The following is a 25282-nucleotide window of genomic DNA, read 5'->3' as shown; positions in this document are numbered from 1 at the left end:
TTTTCACACGGCCTATGACAGGGTGTTTCTGGTGACCGTGTGAGACACACGGCCTATTCACACAAGTGTGCGACCCTTTAATGTTTGAAAATTTTAAAAGTTTCTCAAAGTTTACTAATGTTATCGGTTTAGTCCCAAACTACTTCTAGGCATGTTTTAAGGCCTCGTAAGACCTTATAAGGGACAATGTGTATGAGTTGAACGGATATTGATTATGAATGCATAATTGTATGTGAACGATGTGTATTATTCGGTAATGCCTCGTAACCTTATTCTGGCAATGGATACGGGTTAGGGGTGTTACAGATGCAATAAGGGTAATGTAGGATAGGGAATTGGTGGACGTTCAACAAAGAAAATAAGATTTCTTCAAAGATGAAATGGTGCTCGAAAAAGTCAACAAAAAATAAATTGCCATGTATCGGTCACTCAAGGGATTAATGTGTCACGTCAATAATTTGTAGAAGATGATGAAAAATTTAATAATAGTAATTAGTTTGGAAAATTTTTTACTCAGTGGGACTAAATTGAGAAAAAAATTAATTAACTAAAATAGGAAAATCTCTATTTTAGATTGACCATGGGTATAGTTTACCCTTACAATTTTCTAATATATTAGATTGAATTTCAATTATTCTATCCATAATATATGCATTTCATTCTTATCATTTACATAATAAATGAAGTTTAGATTTAAAATTTTCGACTCATGTTTCGAAATGGAGCATTAAGGAATTTGACATATTTCATCTGATCAGAATTAAAGTTTTAAAATTTGAAAACAATATAAAAATTAAAATTGACCCAAATTAAAAACTAATAAATAATTTATGCATAATGCAGGGACTAATAGCAGAATTTGACCAGAACTAAATAGTGAGTTTTTAGCGTGTGACGTGGCAAATACACGACCAGCAACGGCTCAACTTAACTGCCTCTCCCCATCTGCCTCTTCTCAAACGGATAATCCTTCATGGCCTCTACTTCTCTTCTTTCACCGGCCGCCATAGCCACCGCCGCGGGCGCCACTTCTATCACCCACCTTTCCCTCCATCCCTCCTCCAAATTTCCTGTACGTAACTTCCTCTTCAAATCCATTTCTGGAAACAACAGACCGTCCTCCAGGCTCCACGTGTCCTCCCCAACTGACCAACCCGCCGCAACCACCACTCCCGCCCAACCCTCCTCCAAAAGCCCCAAAGAAGAAACCATCTTCTTCGACGGCGGAGCCCACTACGGGGACCTCTTAGCCAATCTGCTTCTGGGTTTCACTCTTCTATGGCTGCCGTTGACTCTAGCCGCCGTTTCGAGGGGGTTTTTCCTCAGGTACAGGTTCACCAACCTGCGGGTGACGGTTATTTCGGGACTGACGGGTCAGGATAGGAGCGATTTCTCTTACAAGGTGATTAAGGACGTGCAGGTGGTGCCGCGTTTCATAGGTGAATGGGGTGACGTTATCATAACCTTGAAAGATGGAACTAAGGTTGATCTTAGGAGCGTCCCTAGGTTTAGAGAGATTGCAAAGTACTGTCTCGCCATGGCCGAGAAACCTGTTGTTTTGAAAGAAACTGGACCTAAGGGGTTTTAGGTTAAAGCTGGAAAGGTATGTAAATTCTGGGTTTTGCTTTGATATTTTTTTTATACAACTTTGGTGTCACATTGTTATAGTTTAATTGAGAAGATAATGTATCTCTTTAAATTTTCATTTGATTAACTATATGTGTACAATTCTGGGCTCCTTTGATTATGCATTTTAGTACTAAAGATGATGCATTTCAATTTTACTGCACCTATTGGGGTCCTTTGATTACACTTCAGAGCACATGGTTTGAGGCTCTCTATTTCAGATGATGCATTTTGATTTTACTGGTGCGAGGTTAACTAGTAGGAGTAGTAGCCTAATGGATTTCTCTAAATTATCGATTTTCCAACTAGACTTGTTAATTGAGCAAATTAGATTAGTTTTGCATCGAATCAATTTAGATATATTAATTAGAATTTTATATCTTTTGGGTATTTCGGGCTTAAGCCATTATAAGTTCAAATTGTTTTGAATTTGTATCTTTCGGGTTCAAGACTCATGTTTTCCTTGGATAATTCTGATTCTACTAGTTTAGAGCACTTCTGGTTTAGGTTGTTTCAGTTTTGTATCATTCCGGGTTTGAGGCTTATATTCGGTTTTGATCATTTCAAGTTAGGTTCAAATCAGTTTGGATTCAAGTCAATTTGAGTTCCTGTTGGAACGAGTTGAGGTCCAAATTGAGTTAATCAAGTTGTGTTGTATATCAAACAATGAACATCCGAACTTCACCATCTGAACTTCCTCTAAACCTTACCTGATATAGGTTCTTTTTTGTTGTTCATTTTCAACTCCCAGAGCGGGAGAGATCAGTACAAAACAGACCCAAGAGAACGTCCACGTCGTAAGCCGACATGGAACAGCCTTACCCACAAGCGAACCAAAAAAACAAAAAACGGCTTTAAGAAAACAAGTACAAGGTAGGGAGAAACCATGGTTACCGATCTACTAGTCCGAACATTTTGATCGATAAACCCAGCCCTCCCCAACGAGATAGATTAGCGACGCAGACAAATGAAATCCCCGAACCATGTCTCTATCAACAAATCAAAAGCCTGACACAGTAGAAAAAGTTTAATACTAATGCAATATACATTGTACACAAGGCGAAGATCAACGTCATAAGCAATGGCACCGTTCCACCTCAGCACATATCTAAGTCGGGGTCAACTAGTCTTCTCTCTTTCGTTCAGAACTCAGAAGCTGCCTCCCCAAGGGAGATCGTCACAAGAGACTTTAAGCTAATTAAAGACCTCATCAAGGAAGAAGAAACAATTATAGAGCCAAGACATAAAATCCAGACCCCTGCTCTGATCTCTAAAATAAAAAAGAAAACTCGATCGAGGAATTCACTCAAGTCGACTAATCCAACTGGCTAAGGCAACGTTGAAAAAGAGGCCGGCGGATTTAAGGAGAATAAACAGTTACTAGCTTTTGAATTAATGCTCATATATGACATCTTGATGCAATATGTTGCCATGGTGCATAGTAACAAGTTATATAATCTATCCATCCATAAGTAATGGATTGTTCCTTTACAACAACATTGATCATTCAATGACCAATATGCATCTTGGATCAACTTTGTAAATGTGGTAAGCGCTTTTCCCCTGTGAAAAACTCGTATTTGGTGTTGTGTAGAATGAATAAGAAAATAGCAAGATAGCTAGCAAATAGCAATATCGTCATGATGGTGATAACAGAAAACTAACAAGGTTGGTCTTTCCATTCCCGACACATCATCCCCTCCAAAACTATGTTATAAATTGGCGTAGCCAGCATTTGTTTCTTCTTTTCAGCTCTTTTGGTCTTATAACCCACCATCTAGCCATCCATTCATTCAAATTTAAAATTCAATTTCTCTAACCTAAATTCAAACTAATCTGCATTCAATATGTACCATTCCAGCCTTCAATTACTACTAAATAATTTAGGTTCACATTCATATTTCAAACCTAACTTTTATTTTTAAAATCTTAAACATTTTAAGAATTACTTTTCAACTTCAAATATAATTAAGTTATTGAACTTAAATAATAATTTTAAATAATATATTTTTAACATTAAATCTTATATTTATAATGTATATAAAATTTATAATTTATTACAAAATTAAAATTAAACTATAAATGTGTGTGTATATATATGAAAATAAAACATTTATAAACCTAAAATAATACACTAAAGCACACTAATAATGTACAAGAATCAAGACAAAGATGAAATACTCACTAGTACGGTATTGCTACTTTGATCCAAGCCTAAAATGACTATCAAATAACTCAAAATGATTCAAACCTATAATGATTCATCAAAAAAAAAAAAAAATAGAAGCCTTAAATTCAATTAACACAAATCTCAAACACAAAATGACCCATATTTGAAATGTCTCGGACTCAAATGACTCAAATTCAAAACCAAACCAAACTGAAATGACATGAAAATTTTAAAATCAAAATTATCCAAACATCCAAGACTCAAATTGAATCAACTTAAAATCAATTTGACATGCCAAGTCTACATGGCCATACCATATGTTTAATTTTTTATAATAAATGTCATGTTTAAAGTATCGAATATATGAATTTTAAGAGTTGATTGCATCATACATATTCAAACTGTAATCTTTATTTTAAATTGGTCTCCAAACTTTAAAATGTTCTAATTACATCTCAAAACTATCATGTTATATCAATCGGGTTTTTCATTATTGAAACAATTAATTTAACCATTAAATGATATGAGAAATTTTATGTGACATAATTTCAAATGAAAACTTTAGAGAAAAGTAAAATGTTACCACATAACTTTTAAAATTAAAAACTAAAAATAAATTAAAACTGAAAAAAGAGAGTGGACGATAGTTACTATAAAAGTTTCGAAAACCTCAAAACAAAGATTTTTACAACATCTATCTTTACAAGTTTCATTTTAAAATAATGATTTTTAATAATGGAAGGACCTTATTGGTATAACATGATAGTTTGAGGATGTAATTACAATATTTTAAAGCTTAAGAACCAATATAGAATGGCGGTCATAATTTGAGAACATTTGATACAATTAACTCATATTTTAAATAAAATGAAGAGTTAAAAATAATTGATGGATATTAGAAATATAATATTGAAAAATAAATTTGTTAACATTGACTAAAATATAAACCAAGAATTAAGAAATCAAAATTTACTGCGCTATGGAAAAACCATTGCCTTAGAAACAAATTTTCCCTAGTCTGTGTAATCTTATAGTGGAGGTTGTCTCCCAAGGTTAACACAGTGCTTCAATATTCGTACACCCGAATAAGAAAGGTGGAACACAATTGGTATTGTTCTTCTTAGGGAAATCACATTAGGATCAATTCCTAGGAAAGTTTGGAGGGGTCACAGTCAGTCCCACTTAAAATCCAAACTCTTTGACAGAATTTCCTCTAATGTAATTTAAGGAAAAATGGCAGAATTTTAAAAGGGAATGGAAAACAAAGGCGAGGAGGAGGAAAGAGAATTCTAATTGTTGTGTTTTTTTTTCTGTATAAAAATGAGGAAAACAACTCTCCATTTATACTAGTAACAGAAAGGTAAAATAGTAAATATGCAAGGGCAAAAGAGTAAAAATCGCAAGGTTAGTTACAAAATTGACCCACTATTTTTGTGCAACAGTAAAAAAATACATTATATTCTAGATTTTCGTAGCAATCAAAAAACCGGAAAAAGTAAAATTGCTTTTAAAGAAACCCTTTTCTGGAAAATAATATAAGAGTTTTATCCAAAAAGAAATACATGCAATAGGCATGTTAACACAGACCAGGTCGAGAGGGCGGCAACGACGCTCATGTGTTAGGTCTATAACCCAATTACTCAATGAGATTAAGAAGGTTATACATAAACCTTCTTAATAGCCCATACTTAACCAATGTGTGATATACCCACTTACCAACAATGTGACAACCCGAATTAGGGCCTAATCGGAATAGTGGTTTCGTGACCACAAATCCGAGATAGAAATAATTGTTTTATAAATATTTTGGGGTTTATGATATGATTGCATGATTGTGTGAAAATTTCGTGATGAAATTCTATGCCTAAAGTGTTTAAATTGAAAGTAGGGACTAAATCGAATAAGTTGCAAAATTTGCATACTAGAAATTTTAGTATGAAATTGTTTTGAAATATTTATTAGGAGGTCTTAAATAGCAATTCTACCAATTTTAAGTTCATGGACAAATTTAGGACATGGAAGGAATTTTGGAAAGTTTAGTAGTAAGGGTATTTTAGTCATTTTGATATTAAATGAAATAAAATGGGAAAAATAACACAAAATAGTCATCTTCCCATTTAGTTGCTGCGAAACTTCACTCTCTCCATAGCTAGGATTCTTCAACTTTCAAGCTCCATAGTAAGTGATTCTAAGCCCGCTTTTAATGTTCTTTACGCTTTTGGAATCCTAAGCTCGATTAAGCTTATGCTAGTAATAATTTAACCTAGGGTTCATATTTGGAAAAATACCCATAGGTGAAATTTGTGTATTTTGATGTTTTATGATAGAATATGAGGTTTTAAATTGTGTTAAATAATTTGTGCTACTCGGTTTTAAGTGAAAACGAGTAAAAGCAAGATAATCGGTAAAAATACCTAATGTTCATAACTATATGATAGAGTGGGAATTTGATGTTGTTGTAGAAGAGAAAATGTTCAGCATATCATAAAACATAAGAATAAGGGCTGAAATTAAATTCCGAGCCTAGGGGCAAAATTGTAATTTTGTAAAAGTTAGGGGCAAAATGTAATTTTTCTACAATGTGATTTTTGGATTGAAATAAATAGTATGAGTATTAAATGAGCTAAATGTGTTATTATAGATCAAGAAAGGCGCTGAACCGACCTCGAATCTGGGAAAGAAAAAGTTTTGGACTAAATTGCAAAATTTCCATATTTTGCACCAAGGTAAGTTGTATGTAAATATTACAATAATTTCATGTACATTCTTATATTTCAGCCTATTATATAAATATACTAGCTGATGTTAAAATATAAATTGACTATGGGAAGAATGGAAATAAATACGAGAGGGAGATCCGGTTGAACATTCGGAGAGATCGAATGAAATAGAGGGAGTGTAGCTAGGTCACATGTATGATGCTGAGTGCACATCATGTGTACAAGAAAGCTACGAGACACCCTGTAGTAGCTAGGTCACATGCGTGATACGAGATGTATCCCATGTAGACAAGAGAGCTACGTGAAAGATAAATGTAGCTAGGTCGCATGCGTGATTCCAAGTGAAGGACACCATGTAGACAAGAGAGCTACGTGAAAGATAAATGTAGCTAGGTCGCATGCGTGATTCCAAGTGAAGGACACCATGTAGACAAGAGAGCTACGAGACAAATCGGCTAGGTCGCATGAGTGGTACTAAGTGTTCCCCATGTGTACAAGAGAGCCGAACTAAATGAAGTATGATGGTGGGGCTGTGTCTTTGAAACCGTTAAATATCGAGGATTGATCCGAATTGTTCAACGGGATGGTTTTGTGGTGACATTGTGGTTTGGACCTACACTTATAGTGAATGAAATGTGGTGAAAATGAATTGTGGCATATACATATATACGATAAAATGAGGTTAGCATAAAGAATGTGTGAAAGAGTGAAATTAGTATTAAAACTGTTTTTAGATGGCAGCAGTGACGTGATTTTGAAAAATCACCAAAAATAGGAGGAATATAATTAGAGGTTGAATGAGATGTGAAATTAAAGCTTAATGAGTCTACTTTCATATAAAAGAAGCAGGGCAAGCAAAGGAATTCTATATTTTGAGATATTTACAATTGTAACTGACTTGCTCAGGATGAATACGTGATCCCCTGTTTCCACTTTGAAAAATCATTAAAATTGTACAAAGCAAACTAAGAAATATAGTTTACATGCCTAAATTCCTTATTGAGACTAGTTTTAAATAAAACAGACTTTAGGGTTGTTTGAGTTATGTACTGAGAGAAATTCAATTCGTAGTGGACAAAGGTTAGGCCAGTCGAGCTGTGTAACAGGGAAACTTTAACTAATAAACTGTACTAATCTGCTGAACCAAAATTATAAAAAAATTTAGCAAGAAGCTTTATGAGTCTAGATTCAGGAAATTTTACGGATATGAATTTCGAGTTTTGTAACTCGAGTTATGATTTATTTAGTGAATATGACACAGCGAGACAGCTTAATCGAAGTGGAATAAGTAGTGAAGTTAAAGTAGACATACTTGAATTGTTGTGTAAACATGTTAGATTCTTAAATTAGTATTTACATACTACTTACTAAGCTATAAGCTTACTTCGCTTTCTCTCTTTTGTCTTATAGTGTTCTCCACTTGCTCAGAGTCAAGGATCGTGAAGATCTACCCGCACTATCATACTTTGGGGTATTTGAACTAAATGTTTTGAATTATGGCATGTATAGTAGGCAAAAATTATTTTGTTATGTGTCATATTTGTCTAGGTTTAAAATATTAGTTACTGATTTCGACCATTACTTTGTACAAGCCATAAAAGTTGGCTAATATTGTTCAAGATATATGTTATACGATGCATTATCAAATGGGATGACATATTTCTATCTTGGTATATGTTATGTTCGTAATACCTTGTATCTGCTCCTACGACAGTAACGGGTAAGGGTGTTACATTTAGTGGTATCGAGCTATGGTTTAGTCGGTTCTCGGACTAATAAAGTGTGTGTAAAAGTCTAGCTATACATGCCATAAAAATATTGTGATAGTGTGGTGACTCGATTATTCTAAAGCGTGTTTTGTTTTAATATAGTAATGGATCCCAAGGAACTGCGGATGATGATCTTGCTAGTAATGCACCGCTCCCGCACAAGGGACCGCTACTGTGGAAAGTAGACTGAGACATTGGGACAAGGAGATGAGGCTCGGACGCCTTTCTCCAAATGATGAACAATTGGTATATTGAATTTATTCGAGCAAATCCAAATGCTCAACCTCCTCCACCCCTCCTATACCTCGACGATTCTCAGTAGCTGCTCAAGGTATAAATTTGGTAAGAATGAACAAGCCTCCGGTTGACAAGATTCAAAACAAGGGTCAAGAGTTTAGAGCAAAGGTTGATGATGATCCCGAGAAAGCGGAATTCGGCTTGAAAATTCTACCCGTATTTGATGAGCTCTCATGTACACCGAGGAATGCTTAAAGTGTGTTTGTATCACTTTTGAGAGATTCTACCTACTCTTGGTGGAAGACTTTGGTTGCAGTGGTGCCAAAAGAAAAAGTTACTTGGGATTTCTTCCAGGAAGAATTTAGAAAGAAATACATAAGTCAGCGATTTATTGATCAAAACGGAAGGAGTTCCTTGAATTGAAGCAAGGAAAATGTCTGCCGCAGAGTATGAACGCGAATTTGTAAGACTCAAAGAAGTATGCCCAGAATGTGTGTCCACCGAGGCCATTATGTGTAGAAGATTTGAAGATGGGCTGAATGAGGACATTAAAGTGTTTGTAGGATTTTGGAGTTGAAAGAATTTGTAGTATTGGTTGATCGAGCTCTTAAAGTCAAGAATTGAACAAAGAAAGAAGAAAAGCTACTATTGAGGCTCGAGATGTCAGAAAAAGACAGATAAGTAAGCCATTTCAATCTCAATCAAAGAGGTCCAAAGAGACAAACCCTCGAATGACAGTTTCAATTGGGGATTTACAGAGAGATCGTGGTAGAGCATATTCGGGTCTAAAGCTCAAGCTACTTGGTGGCAAGTGTGGGTAATGTGCGACCTAGAAAGCCCGAGTGTCGACAATGTGGCGAGCAACATTATGGTGAGTGTTGGGGACCGAGCGAGCTTGTTTCAAAAGTGGTTCTCGTGAGCATTTTATTAGAGACTGTCCGGAGAAGGTTAAAGAAGAAAGATTTGAGTGTTAGATGAATACCACCGCTAGTAGAGGTAGACCACCGAGAAATACCGGAGGTGGGACTAGTAGTAGAACTGTGATGAAAGATTTAACGGCAAGATCGAAGCTAGAGCACCTGCTAGAGCTTATGCTATACGTGCTCGAGAAGATGCATCATCTCCGATGTCATTCTTGGTACATTTTCTCTTTATGATACTATTGTTATTGCATTGATTGATCCCGGTCCACCCATTCCTATATTTGCATGAATTTAGTATCCAATAAAAAGTTGCTGTTGAATTTATGAGTTTACGATTAAAGTGTCGAACCCTTAGGCCAATATGTGCTAGTTGACAAGGTTTGCAAGAATTGCCCATTAATGATTCAAGGTCACTGTTTTCCGCCAACTTGATGTCATTACCATTTGGTGAGTTTGACGTTATCTTGGGAATGGACTGGTTAACATTGTATGATGCTAAGGTAGATTGTAAACAAAAGACACTAGAGTTAAAATGTGAAAATGGAGAAATTCTGTGGGTTGAAACAGACGAATCAAATAAATTGCCTATGGTGATTTCGCACATGTCTGCACAGAAATACATGAGAAAAGGGTGTGAAGCTTATCTGGCTTATGTAATGAATGTTGAGATGTCTCAACTGAAATTTGAATCAGTACCTATAGTCTGTGAGTTTCCAGATGTATTTCGAGAGGAATTGCATGGGTTGCCTCCAAACAGAGATAGATTTTGCCATTGATTTGTTGCTTGCATCGCACCGATCTCGATTGCTCCATATAGAATGGCTCATTGAATTAAAAGAATTGAAGGCTCGATTGCAGGAGTTAATGACAAGGGATTTGTGAGACCGAGTTTCTCTCCCTGGGTGCTCTGTATTATTCAGAAGAAGAAGGATGGTTCAATGAGACTTTGCATTGATTACCGTCAGCTTAATAAGGTGACTATAAAGAACAAGTACCCATTGCCGAGGATTGATGATTTATTCGATCAGTTAAAGGGGGCCACAGTGTTTTCAAAGATTGATTTGAGGTCTAGTTACTATCAGCTGAGAGTTAAGGAGTCAGATGTGCCGAAAACCGCCTTTAGGACAAGGTATGGACATTATGAGTTTCTGGTGATGCCTTTTGGCTTAACAAATGCTCCAGCCATATTTATGGACTTAATGAATCGGATTTTCCGGCCATATTTGGATAAGTTTGTAGTAGTGTTTATAGATGACATTTTAATTTATTCTCGAGATGAGTTTGAACATGCCGAACACTTGAGAACTATATTGCAGATCTTGAGAGAAAAGAAACTGTTTGCCAAGTTTAGTAAAAGTGAGTTTTGGCTTCGTGAAGTCGGATTTTTGGGGCATATAGTCTCAGGTGATGGTATTCGGGTGGATCCAAGCAAGATTTCTGCGATCGTTGATTGGAAACCGCCCAAGAATGTATCTGAGGTTAGAAGCTTTTAGGCTTGGCCGGGTATTACAGGCGTTTTGTTGAAGGATTTTCGATAATTGCCTCTCCTATGACTAAATTGTTGCGAAAGAATGTTAAGTTTGAATGGACTGATAAATGTCAACGAGTTTTGAAAAGTTGAAAGCACGATTGATGAAGCACCAATTTTAGTACAGCCCGAGTCGAGAAAGGAGTTCGTAATTTATAGTGATGCATCATTGATGTGCCTTGGATGTGTGTTGATGCAAGAGGGCAAAGTAGTAGCTTATGCTTGAGGCGCTTAAAACCGCATGAGAAGAACTATCCTACACATGATTTGGGCGGCATTGTTGTTTTTGCCTTGAAGATTTGGCGACATTATTTATACGGTGAAAATGCCGAATTTTTACCGATCACAAAAGTTTGAAGTACTTGATGAATCAAAAGGACCTAAATTTGCGACAATGAAGATGGCTTGAATTATTAAAGGATTATGATCTAGTGATTGATTATCATCCGGGAAAAGCAAATGTAGTTCTTGACGCCTTGAGCGAAAATTTCTTTTCACTTTGAGAGCCATGAACACGGGTTAGCATTGTCGATGACGGGTCAATTTTAGCGAGATGAGAGCTAAACCGTTATTTCTCCAGTTGATTTGTGATGCTCAAAAGAATGATAGTGAGTTGCGGATCAAGAGAACTCAATGCGAATCGAAGTTATGACTCGATTTTCGAGTTGGACCGGATGACTGTTTGATGTTTCGAGACGTAATATGTGTGCCGAAAAATGATAAATTGATTCGAAAATATTACATGAGGCGCACAATGGCATTTATCAGTTCACCCCGGTAGCACAAAATGTATAATGATTTAAAGAAGTCAGTATTGGTGGCGGTATGAAAAGGGACATTTCGAATTTGTAACTAAGTGTTTGATCTGTCAACAAGTAAAAGTGAACATCAAGTACCTTCGTGATTACTTCAACCGTAATGGTGCCCGAGTGGAAATGGGACAAGATTACCATGGATTTTGTAACCGGTTTGCCTTTAACTCCTAAAAAGAAGGATCTTTGTTTGGGTAGTGGTTGATAGATTAACAAAGTCAGCCCACTTTATACCAAGACGCACTCGATTACTCACTTGATAAATTAGCGAATTATATATTGCTGAAATTGTGAAGTTGCACGAGTACCTATGTCTATAATATCGATAGAGATCCAAGATTTACCTCGAGATTTTGGAAAAAGTTACAAGAAGCTTTGGGTACAAAATTGAACTTTAGTACCGCATTTCATCCACAAACAGATGGTCAAACGGAAAGAGTAATCCGGTACTCAAGATATGCTTAGATGTTGTGTTTTAGAATTTGGAGGTAGTTGGGAGAAATATCTATCTTTGATTGAGTTTGCCTACAATAACAGCTTATCAATCAAGTATACAAATGGCACCGTCTGAAGCCTTATATGGTCGTAAGTGTCGGACTCCTTTATATTGGACCGAGCTTAGTGAGAAACAGATTCACGGAGTTGATCTAGTTAAAGAAACCAAGAGAAAATAAAAGTAATTCGGGATTGCTTGAAAGTCGCTTGAGATCGACAAAAGTCATATGTAGATTTAAAAGAAAAGAGATTGAATTTCAAGTGGGTGATAAAGTGTTCTTGAAGGTGTCACCATGGAAAAAGATTCGAGATTTAGTCGAAAAGGCAAGTTGAGTCCGCGTTTTATTGGGCCGTCAGATTCTTGAGAGAATTGGACCAATGGCATATCGGTTGGCCTTACCGCAGAGTTAGAAAAGATTCATAACGTGTTTCATGTATCAATGTTGCGACGTTATCGTTCGATCCTTCACATGTGATTTCCCAATGAAATTGAGATTCGATCGGATATGACCTATGAGGAGGAACCAATAAAGATTTTGGCTCGAGAAGTTAAACAGTTAAGAAACAAAAGTATAGCCTTAGTGAAAGTATTGTGGCACGACATGGGATAGAAGAGGCTACGTGGGAACCCGAGGAAGCTATGAGGAAACAAGACCCAAACCTCTTTATCGGTAAGATTTTCGGGACGAAAATCTCTAAAGGGGGAGAATTGTGACAACCCGAATTAGGGCCTAATCGGAATAGTGGTTTCGTGACCACAAATCCGAGATAGAAATAATTGTTTTATAAATATTTTGGGGTTTATGATATGATTGCATGATTGTGTGAAAATTTCGTGATGAAATTCTATGCCTAAAGTGTTTAAATTGAAAGTAGGGACTAAATCGAATAAGTTGCAAAATTTGCATACTAGAAATTTTAGTATGAAATTGTTTTGAAATATTTATTAGGAGGTCTTAAATAGCAATTCTACCAATTTTAAGTTCATGGACAAATTTAGGACATGGAAGGAATTTTTGGAAAGTTTAGTAGTAAGGGTATTTTAGTCATTTTGATATTAAATGAAATAAAATGGGAAAAATAACACAAAATAGTCATCTTCCCCATTTAGTTGCTGCGAAACTTCACTCTCTCCATAGCTAGGGATTCTTCAACTTTCAAGCTCCATAGTAAGTGATTCTAAGCCCGCTTTTAATGTTCTTTACGCTTTTGGAATCCGGAAGCTCGATTAAGCTTATGCTAGTAATAATTTAACCTAGGGTTCATATTTGGAAAAATACCCATAGGTGAAATTTGTGTATTTTGATGTTTTATGATAGAATATGAGGTTTTAAATTGTGTTAAATAATTTGTGCTACTCGGTTTTAAGTGAAAACGAGTAAACAGCATAATCGGTAAAATACCTAATGTTCATAACTATATGATAGAGTGGGAATTTGATGTTGTTGTAGAAGAGAAAATGTTCAGCATATCATAAAACATAAGAATAAGGGCTGAAATTAAATTCCGAGCCTAGGGGCAAAATTGTAATTTTGTAAAAGTTAGGGGCAAAATGTAATTTTTCTACAATGTGATTTTTGGATTGAAATAAATAGTATGAGTATTAAATGAGCTAAATGTGTTATTATAGATCAAGAAAGGCGCTGAACCGACCTCGAACAGGGAAAGAAAAAGTTTTGGACTAAATTGCAAAATTTCCATATTTTGCACCAAGGTAAGTTGTATGTAAATATTACAATAATTTCATGTACATTCTTATATTTCAGCCTATTATATAAATATACTAGCTGATGTTAAAATATAAATTGACTATGGGAAGAATGGAAATAAATACAGAGAGGAGATCCTGTTGAACATTCTGGAGAGATCGAATGAAATAGAGGGCGTAGCTAGGTCACATGTATGATGCTGAGTGCACATCATGTGTACAAGAAAGCTACGAGACACCCTGTAGTAGCTAGGTCACATGCGTGATACGAGATGTATCCCATGTAGACAAGAGAGCTACGTGAAAGATAAATGTAGCTAGGTCGCATGCGTGATTCCAAGTGAAGGACACCATGTAGACAAGAGAGCTACGTGAAAGATAAATGTAGCTAGGTCGCATGCGTGATTCCAAGTGAAGGACACCATGTAGACAAGAGAGCTACGAGACAAATCGGCTAGGTCGCATGAGTGGTACTAAGTGTTCCCCATGTGTACAAGAGAGCCGAACTAAATGAAGTATGATGGTGGGGTCAGTCTCAAACCGTTAAATATCGAGGATTGATCCGAATTGTTCAACGGGATGGTTTTGTGGTGACATTGTGGTTTGGACCTACACTTATAGTGAATGAAATGTGGTGAAAATGAATTGTGGCATATACATATATACGATAAAATGAGGTTAGCATAAAGAATGTGTGAAAGAGTGAAATTAGTATTAAAACTGTTTTTAGATGGCAGCAGTGACGTGATTTTGAAAAATCACCAAAATAGGAGGAATATAATTAGAGGTTGAATGAGATGTGAAATTAAAGCTTAATGAGTCTACTTTCATATAAAAGAAGCAGGGCAAGCAAAGGAATTCTATATTTTGAGATATTTACAATTGTAACTGACTTGCTCAGGATGAATACGTGATCCCCTGTTTCCACTTTGAAAAATCATTAAAAATTGTACAAAGCAAACTAAGAAATATAGTTTACATGCCTAAATTCCTTATTGAGACTAGTTTTAAATAAAACAGACTTTAGGGTTGTTTGAGTTATGTACTGAGAGAAATTCAATTCGTAGTGGACAAAGGTTAGGCCAGTCGAGCTGTGTAACAGGGGAAACTTTAACTAATAAACTGTACTAATCTGCTGAACCAAAAATTATAAAAAAAAATTTAGCAAGAAGCTTTATGAGTCTAGATTCAGGGAAATTTTACGGATATGAATTTCGAGTTTTGTAACTCGAGTTATGATTTATTTAGTGAATATGACACAGCAGAGACAGCTTAATCGAAGTGGAATAAGTAGTGAAGTTAAAGTAGACATACTTGAATTGTTGTGTAAACATGTTAGATTCTTAAATTAGTATTTACATACTACTTACTAAGCTATAAGCTTACTTCGTTTTCTCTCTTTTGTCTTATAGTGTTCTCCAGCTTGCTCAGGAGTCAAGGATCGTGAAGATCTACCCGCACTATCATACTTTGGGGTATTTGAACTAAATGTTTTGAATTATGGCATGTATAGTAGGCAAAAATTATTTTGTTATGTGTCATATTTGTCTAGGTTTAAAATATTAGTTACAAGATTTCGACCAGTTACTTTGTACAAGCCATAAAAGTTGGCTAATATTGTTCAAGATATATGTTATACGATGCATTATCAAATGGGATGACATATTTCTATCTTGGTATATGTTATGTTCTGGTAATACCTTGTATCCTGTTCCGGCGACGGTAACGGGTAAGGGGTGTTACAAACAATCCTTTGCATTACCAACAATTCCCCGCTAGTGCAAAGTACTTTGAATTTTTTTAATAATCACGAGAAAGAGTAAAGGTTTTTCTAGTTAAAACGTGAGAAGAGCAATAGCGGAATTAGTCACTTAAGCACTAATATCTTGTGGATTTGAACTAGTACATAGAGAAATGAATGATTCTTCTCTTTAACAAGTGAACGAATCTTGAACTTGTTATGATAGGAATTAACTCATGACTCACAACTAATATCATATTCACTTGATATTCCATGATAAATCAACAAGTTTTTCATAGAAGGTGGTTAGTTCTTCACACTTACGTAGGTGATTTTGTCAAGTCTATCTCAATATAGACCACTCAAATCAATACTATGAAATCATTAAGACCATTTATTAAGCTCATCCTCTCACATTTAGATTCGGTGAATTCATTAAACCTGGCTCAATAGGACCACCCAAATTCTAGGATATGAACTTATTAAGAGTAATAAAATTAACTTCTCAAGTCGGTGAATTCATTAAGTCTGTCTCAATAGAACCACCCAAACTCTGGGCTATGAATTCATTAAGAGTAAGAACTCAACCTTATACATGTACATCATTCGCCATAGGGATAGGTAAAATGTACACTATGAGTCTTTCCATGGTTTCATTTGACCACATTGAACTTAGAGAACTAAGTTGGGCATCCACCATGAATACCTCAACCACTGGGCTTAAAACCCATCCCTCTCGACGAATCAAGAACTATTTTCCTATTTAACCATTTGGTTAGTGGATCAGCTAGGTTCCTTTCAGACCTCACATACTCCAACGCTAGTACTCCATTATTTATTAAATGTCTTACAAATTCATGTCTTATTCGAATATGCCTCTTCTTACTATTGTAAGTTTGGCTCTTAGCAACACAAATTGTGGCTTGTAAGTTACATAATAGAGATATGGGAGGTACTAGTTTTCCTCATAAATAAATCTTTGCAAGTAGATTCCTAAGTCACTCGACCTCTTACCCGACTAAGTTAAGAGCTATAAACTCTGACTCCATCATGAAGCGAGCAATACAGGTTTGTTTAGCAAACTTCCACCAAATGACTACTCCGCCCAATGTAAAGACATACCCACTTGTAGAGATCATCTCATCATTATTAGTTACCAGGTTTGCATTACAATAGCCCTCAAGGATTGCAGGGCATCTAAAAATTCTAACTCCCAAGTTATTGTACCTTTTAAGGTATTTAAGCAAACATCTTAGAGCATTCCAATGATCATTGCTAGGATTATGGGTATATCTACTTAGTCTAATAACTACATGAGCAATATCTAATCGAGTATTATTCATCAAGAACATAAGACTTCCAATAATCTTCGCATAGTCTAATTGAGAAAAAACTATTTCCTCTATTCTTTAATAGTTGTATGCTAGAATCATAAAGAGTTTTCACAGAGATTATATCAAAGCTATTAAATTTTTTTAACACTTTCTCTATATAGTGAGATTGGTTTAATGCAAATCCATTTTCAGATTTTGTAACCTTAACTCCTAAGATTACATCTACCTCTCTCAAAGTAGTCAATTTAAATCTGGTAGATAAAAAATTCTTGGTTTTATTAATGGATTCTATATTGGAACTGAAAATTAACATATCATCACATACAAACTGATGATGACACAATCAGAACCAAACATCTTAGAATACACATATGGATCTGCACCATTAACTATAAAACTGAAACTAAGAATAGACTTATAAAATTTCTCATACCATTGTTTTGGAGCTTGTTTGAAAGCATACAGAGATTTTTTGAGTCTGCAAACTTTATCTTCCATACTAGATGCCACAAAACCTGAAGGTTGCTCCATGTTGATCTCCTCATCCAAATCACCGTTTAAGAAAGTTGTCTTCACATCCATCTGATGTACCAAAAATTTGTGAATTGAAGCTAAAGAAAATAAAACTTGAATGGTTGAGATCTTATCCATAGGATGGTATGTATCAAAATAATCTACTTTAAATTTTTGAGTAAACCCTTTAACCTCTAGTCTTGCCTTTAACCTCTAGTCTTGCCTTATATATTTGTATTGACCCATCTAGTCTAAGTTTCTTTCTAAAGACTCATTTATTACTAATAGGTCTAAAACCTCTAGGCAAGTCTACTAATTTCCAAGTGCGATTAGACAGAATAGATTCAAACTCATTACCAATAGCATATTTCCAAAAACTAGCATCCATTGATTTTATGGCTTCACCATAGGTTTTTGAATCATCATCTATAAAAAATGCATGTGCAATAAAATTACTTATTAAGTTTAAATCATTAATCTCAATTAAAAGGAAGTAAGGAAATCAGGTCCAAAACTAGTGGCAGTCTTTTGTCTTTTACTTCTCCTAGATTTCACATCATCATTAAGAATATCTCTATTATGTGTACTAAAAGAAGAAACATGCTCATCTAATTGTATATCAGGATTTATGCCAGATTTATTTAAAGGAAAAATATTTTCAAAGAAAACAGCATCTCTAGATTCATATATGGAAGAATCATGCAAAGACATGATTTTATAAGCAGCACTGTTTAAAGCATAACCAACAAAAACAATATCAACAGTTTAATATTCGATAGTGTTCTATTTAAAAGCATGCAAGCCTACTTTTGCTAAGCACCTCCACACTTTTAAGTATTATAGATTAGGGGCATAACCTTTCCACAATTCGTATAGGGTACATTCTAATTTTATATGAGGCACTCTATTAAGAATGTGGTTTGCAGAAAGTACGGCCTCCCCCCACATGCAGTTAGGTAAACCAGAATTAAGTAGTAAAACATTTATCATTTCTTTTAGAGTTTTGTTTTTTCTTTTAGCTATGTCATTTTTTTTTTTGGAAATAGAGAGCAAAAAACTCATGTATAATTTCATCTTACTCTCAAACCTCTTTAAGAAAGTTAATGCCATACTTGCCACCTCTATCAGATCTAAGATGTTTTATTATCCTATCAAGCTGGTTTTCTACTTCTGCTTTATAAAAGAGAATGATTTGTTCAGCTTCATCTTTTATTCATAGAAGATAAACCTTTGTATACCTAGAGTAATCATCTACAAAGGCAATATAATAGCATTTTCCATTTTTACTTTCTTTGTTTTTAAAGTCTACTAGATCAGTATGAACTAACTCTAAAAGTTCAGTCTTCCTCTCAAAAATAATCTTTAGAAAAGGTCTAGCATGCTTAACTTCAACAAAAATTTCACATTTATTAATGCTACTATCATATAGATTAGGAAGTAGATTCATTTTTATGAGTTTTTCCAAAGAATGAATATTCACATATCCTAATCTAGCATGCCACATGTCAAATGATTCAATAATAAAAGCAGAAGTGGTGGCTTTATTATTATTAAACATAGTCTCAATAAAAAAATAAACCTTCATTCAAATAACCTTTCCCCACATAATCTCCATTTTGGGAAAGTACAAGTTTATCAGATTCAAAGACTAGTTTAACACCTACCTTATTCTAATGAGATTTTTGTGCAAGTGTACACAGTAGTTCAAGTAATAAGTAAGTAAAATGAGTTATCGTCTCCATAAGGACCGTGTATGTTAATCAATTATCTACAAAAATTATAAGTTAACAATTTGGTGATAAAAACAAAATAATTTGAGTAATGATGATTAAACTAGATTAATTTAACTAAATGTAAGATTGATCCCTAATGCAATTTTAAGCTAAGTATGCAAATTTATCTAAATTTATGAATGGATTTTAGCAACAGAAACACAACTTCAATAATCAATAACATGTATAGGCTAGGATAATTACATTAATCAAATCAATTCATTTCCATCATGTTTAACAATGTTCGTAAAACATTCCATGGAAACTCAATCTTTCATGAGTTTGGAAACCAAATTAAGTCATTTCAGAATCTTTTACTTAGTGAAATATGCATTTTACTAATCATATTAAACTAAGGGTTTCTTAGTATTTATGTGAGGCAACATGGATAGATTAGGTTTGAAACGGTTTAATCGCATAAACCAAAAAACTATGCAAGATAATAGAGTTAATTAAAGTTATTATGAAATTTCAATTCAGTCAGGTTTAATGATCTAAATTAAGCATGCACTTTTCAATTATTGTGTCTACTAACCGTCGTCTGGTTAGGATCACTTAGCCAATCTGAATGCATCCAATTATGTATGAATGAAATACATTTTGATTTTAACTGAAAATCTAATCTACTGAGGCACAAACACTTTAACATGATTCAAACAAATATTATTGAATTAACGCAATCATCCTAGCTAAACAGAATTAAAGTATCATTGTTGATGGAAAAAAAATCATAAAACACATAGCAAACATAATTAAATTAAACAACTTGGTGCGTCGTTGAAAGCACCAAAAATAATCTATCCCTAAGAAATAATGAAAAGAATAGTATAAGGGAAGTAAGGTCAAATCCTCAGGGACCAAATTCTTACAGCTTCTTGTTCTTCAAAATCCTAGGCACAACTGTGCCGAAGAAAAACGTCTGACCTAGGAAAAAAATAAAAATAAAATTAAAAATATGGATGAGTTGAAATTGAATAAATTGAAATTGCAATTTTAAAAGAAATAGTGTTGAAAAAATAGATTTTCGATTTGAAGGATTCCAGCCTCCGGTTATCTTGATCCTCCTTGGATTCAATCATAGGCTTTTAGGTTATCCTTCTCATGACCAAATAAGCTAGTTATAGTGGAAGGGGATGCCTACGACCACTAGCTCCACTTAAATTTTAGCCTTATGATTTAGAAGAACCTTACTCTAGCCAACTGTCACTTTTGTGGGTCTGTCTTACACTAGATCACCATTTCTCAATGGCGAATGCCACGCCATTTTGTCTCTTGGGCTCCACAACCACTAACGCAGTAAGTTAGCAAATCGATTTTGGAACCTTCGTAAAACATAGAAAGTGGCCGCCTTTGCACAAGATGAAAATGTTACTTTTGGAAGGACATAGACGAAAGCGTCAGTCCCGTAATCCGAAAAAATGATGAGTACTCATTGAGAAATGTTAAGTGTGGGTTCTGAGTCTCATGAACTTTTTTTGAAAGAGTCTTGATAACCTTTGGCTAGATGAGTTTAGTGACTCATGCTTTTCAGGAAAAAAACACAAGTTTAATGGAATGGAATTTTATTAGAAAATGAAATGAACAAAAAGGCTAAGAGCCTTAGAGGGAAGGAGTTTTTTACAGAAATGATGAGTGAATATTCATGTCACTCCATCCCCTATTTATAGCACATAAAAAATCTAGTTAACTCTAGAAGATAATAAAAGATATAATTTGAAATTAAATCTAAACAATATCATAATAATCCTAACAATAATCCTAAAAATAAAATTCAAATTTAAATAAAGTCTTATGTTCATAAATCTATTCTTTGAATTTTTTTGCCCCAAGTCTTTCACACTTTGCATTTTCGGCACCACTTCTTCCCTATTTCGCATGCTCACCAGTTTTGTCTTTAAATTTGCATTTTTACCCCCAAATTTCCTTTTTACCTTCAATTTAGTCCCTATAAGATAAAAAAAATCATAAACAGCCCAAATTAGTAGGATCGTACTCAAAAATATATTTAATTAACACATAAAAGTATGTAATTTTAGAGTATTATCATATTTCCCCTAATTAGCCCATGCTTGCCCTCAAGTATGGTTCTTATCTCACTACGTAATTTAGATTTTACCATGAGAGAAATATCACTCCAAAGTTTTATAAAAATTTGGCATAATGCATATGAAAATAAAGAGAACATTTAGCTTGCTTTAAGTAAAACCGAAAAGTACTCCAACTTAGAGACACAAAAATTAAATCAACTTGGATTATTTCATGAAAGTTAGGTAATTTACTAAACTTATCAAGACACCCAATTTGTTTCACTCTTAGTCCCTAAATGTAATTCTCTTTTTTCCTTCATTTTATTTATTTATTTATTTTTATTTTATTATTTTTTAATGTTAAGGATGTATTGGCCCTTTTGACACGAAGTGGAATGACAACCAAGCACCCTACCCCAGTTACTCAACCCAACATACTCCTAATTTATTATATTATATTATATTATATATATATTTGGTCTAAGAATATTTTAGCCCTTTTGAAGTGAAGTGGAATGACAACCCAAGCACCCCAACCCGGTTACTCAGCCTAACACACTTTTAAATTTTTTTATTTAATTCTAGTTAGCGAAGTTTTACCTAACAAGTCACACAACATTTTTATGCGAAATAGGATGACAACCCAAGCACCCTACCCCGGTCACTCAATCAGTCAAATTGTAAGCTTGTGTTCATAACCACAGAATCATTAGATTTTTTTCCTTTTTTTTTTAAATGGAATTTTACTTTTGGAGGATTATGAAAAACAATCAAGTGTCAAACATAAGTTTTGGCAACTACCTAACAGTCATGAAAATAAATTTAGCATACATTAGTATTAAGTGTTCTCTTTGCATTTAGACTTAATTGATTTTACCATAAGCAAGATAGGATTAACTTCATTAATCATAATTATTTTAGCCTAATAGAAATAAAACAATGTAGATGAAATCAATATAGTAAAATCATAACTAACTCAGTAGACAAGAATCATGCTCGTAGGTCAAACAGTGGGTAATTCTTAGTAAAAATCTTGGGCATGAAAAGGGGTAGGATATATTAAAAAAATAAATGTGGGCAAAAAAAAGCACAAGGCAGCAACCACAGTAACACAATAGAAAAACATCAGATAAAACAATAGAAATAATGAGGAATGTCTCTCCCCCTACTTAAATCACAATGCCCTCAATGTGAAAAATAATATTAACAAATATGATGAAAAAGAAAGGGTTTAGAACATTCCCCATGCCATTTCGTTACTGTTTTCACCACCCATTTCCAAATTTAATTTTCTGTTTCCTCGATTCTCCTGGACGTAAGAAAAGAGATAAAATATATTAACATGCAAGAAAATAAAATAGAAAATAAAAATAAAATATAAACGAAATAAAAAATAAATGTGAAATTGGGTTGCCTCCCAACAAGCGCTTGTTTAACGTCGTGAGCTTGACGCCCCAACTAGTATTGGGGTTGTTACAGCTAGATTCTTTCGATCATATGGGCTTGAAAATTCTCCTTTTTTACCACATCCAACATATTTGGGTTCAACCGTCTTTGTGCCTCTTGCTTTGGTTTCGTATTTTCCTCCAAGAAAATCTTATGTATGCATGTCAAGGGGCTAATCCCTTTTAAGTCGGGAATGGTCTCATCATTCTCTAAAAATGTGCACTTGAGATGCTTGGGAAGTGGTTTTAATTCAAGATCTGGTGCCTGCACAACAGAAGGTAGAAGTTTAGTGTTCATAGGAGCCGATATTCATTAACAAATTCGCAAATAGATTCTGAATCAAAATTATCATCAAACAATGTTTCAAGTTTATCTTCATAAGGCGACTCAAAAGTTTCTTCTACTAATGAGTCAATTATGTCAACACGGTTTACGTTCAAGATTTCACTTGGGTGACTAATAGCGTCATAAACATTAAACTTCATGATCTCCTTGTCAAACTCCACCGTAAGGGTTCTGCTACGCACGTCAATCTTAGTACTTGCGGTACTAAGGAAAAGTCGCCCCAACAATATGTCCAAAGACCCAAGAGCGTTATCCTCTTCCATTTTCACCACATAAAAGTCCGTAGGAAAGATAAGTTCGTCGACTTTCACTAATACGTCCTCAAGGACTCCTTTGGGATGCACAATAGACATGTCTGCTAATTGAATGATAACACCTGTTTTTATCAAAAAACCCACGTTAAGTGATTCATAAATGGAAAAAGGCATTACATTTACGGTGACCCCTAAATCACACATAGCTTTTTTAATTCCTAAGTGGCCTATTTTGCATGGTATTGCAAACATGCTTTTATCTTTACATTTTACTAGCATTCTCCACTGCAATACTGAAGATACATTTTCACCAATACTTAGTCTTTCATTTCCAGTTAATTTTCGTTTGTTGGTGCAAAGTTCCTTAGGGAACTTGGCATATCGCAAAATTTGTTTAATGACATTGAACAATGGTATGTTGATCTCAACATTTCTGAATGTTTCGAAAATCCCTTTTTCCTCTTTACCTTTTTTATGTTGGTTTAACCGTCTTAGAAATGGAGGTTGAATTGTGGGTAATAGAGGTTTCTTTCAAACCTGTTCACCGTTCTCCTATTTTCCTTGGGAAAAATCATGATCAAGATTTTTTCCAGGATTTGGTTCTAGTTCTTTTCCACTTTGCAACGTCATTGCATTTGTGTTTTGTCTTGGGTTAGGTTCTGTTTGTGACGACAGCTTTCCTTGTGAGTTCATTTTTTCAATTAATGTGGTCAACTCTCTTCTAGATGCCTCGATTTTCTGTTGAAAATCCTTTATTTCCTTTTGGAAATCAAAAGTTTGTCATTGTATATGTTGTTGGAAATCAAGCACATTAGCTGCTAATTTATTGACCATGGTTTCTAGGGAGGTACCTGAATCTCGCATTTATTGTGGAAATCGATTTTGGTATGGCTAGTTATACCGTGGGTTAGCCCCATAACTCAAGTTAGGATTGTCCTTCCATCTCGGGTTATATGTATTAGCGTAGTCATATCGCCTTTGGGGTGGTCTAGGAAAGTTCCCCATAGCATCCAAATGGGCCATAGTATCGTCACACAAACTATAGCATGCATCTGTTGTATGTTCGAGTGTTGCACAATTTACGAATAGTTAGGCTGGTACTATTTTTACTGTAAAACGATAATTCATGATATTAGTAAGTTTTTCAACTTTGTCTTCTTAAGTTGAAATACTTTACTGGTGAACCATTCTAGTGGGTTCGGGATTGGCTCAGAATTGCTATGTATTTCAGCCATCATGGATATCAAGTCCCTTGTCTGTTGGGGGTCATGTTAACTAATGCCCTTCCATTGGAGGCATCTATCATATTCATTTCTATGGGCTTCAAGCCCCCATAGAAGTCTTGGAGTAGAGACTGTTTTGTATCCCCTATTGTGGGAAACTTACACAAAACATCTTAAATCACTCTCAATAGTCGTAAAGAGACTCCACATCTTTTTGCCTTATCCCAATAATCTCCCTCTTTAGTTCAACTGCGCGTGATATTGGAAAAACTCTATTGGGAAACAAACAGGAAAGATCAGCCCACATTGTGATAAATCTAGGAGGTAAATATAATAACCATTCCACTTTGCTAGGGAAAAAGGGAAAGCACGTAATTTGATTTAATCCTCAATTACACCCTGAGGTTTCATACTAAGACAAACTATATGAAACTCTTTTAGATGTTTGTGTGGATTTTTATTTTGTAATCCACGAAAAGTTGGCAGCAACTAGATTAATCCTAACTTAAGTTCAAAATTAGTATCCATAGTAGGATACACAATGCATAACGGCTATTGTTCTCCAGGAGCTTCGGCCATTTTCCAAATCGTTTGAGCCATAGGTTGTTGTGCTAGATTCGAGTTTATGTTAACCCCAGC

General features: G+C 34.7%; 1 protein-coding gene across 1 annotated transcript; it reads left to right on the top strand.

The window, feature by feature from the left end:
* The first annotated feature begins 890 nt into the window (after positions 1 to 890).
* On the top strand, positions 891 to 1764 carry LOC108482351 (uncharacterized). Its single transcript, XM_017785478.2, has one exon. It carries the CDS (start codon positions 974 to 976, stop codon positions 1586 to 1588), a length of 615 nt encoding a protein of 204 aa, XP_017640967.1. The 5' UTR covers positions 891 to 973; the 3' UTR covers positions 1589 to 1764.
* Positions 1765 to 25282: the final 23518 nt, after the last annotated feature.

The sequence above is a fragment of the Gossypium arboreum genome, chromosome 13 (genome assembly GCF_025698485.1).
Source record: "Gossypium arboreum isolate Shixiya-1 chromosome 13, ASM2569848v2, whole genome shotgun sequence".
NCBI classification, from domain to species: Eukaryota; Viridiplantae; Streptophyta; class Magnoliopsida; order Malvales; family Malvaceae; genus Gossypium; species Gossypium arboreum.
The sequence above is the reverse complement of the archived record's forward strand: the minus strand, read 5'-3'. Positions and strand labels throughout refer to the sequence as shown.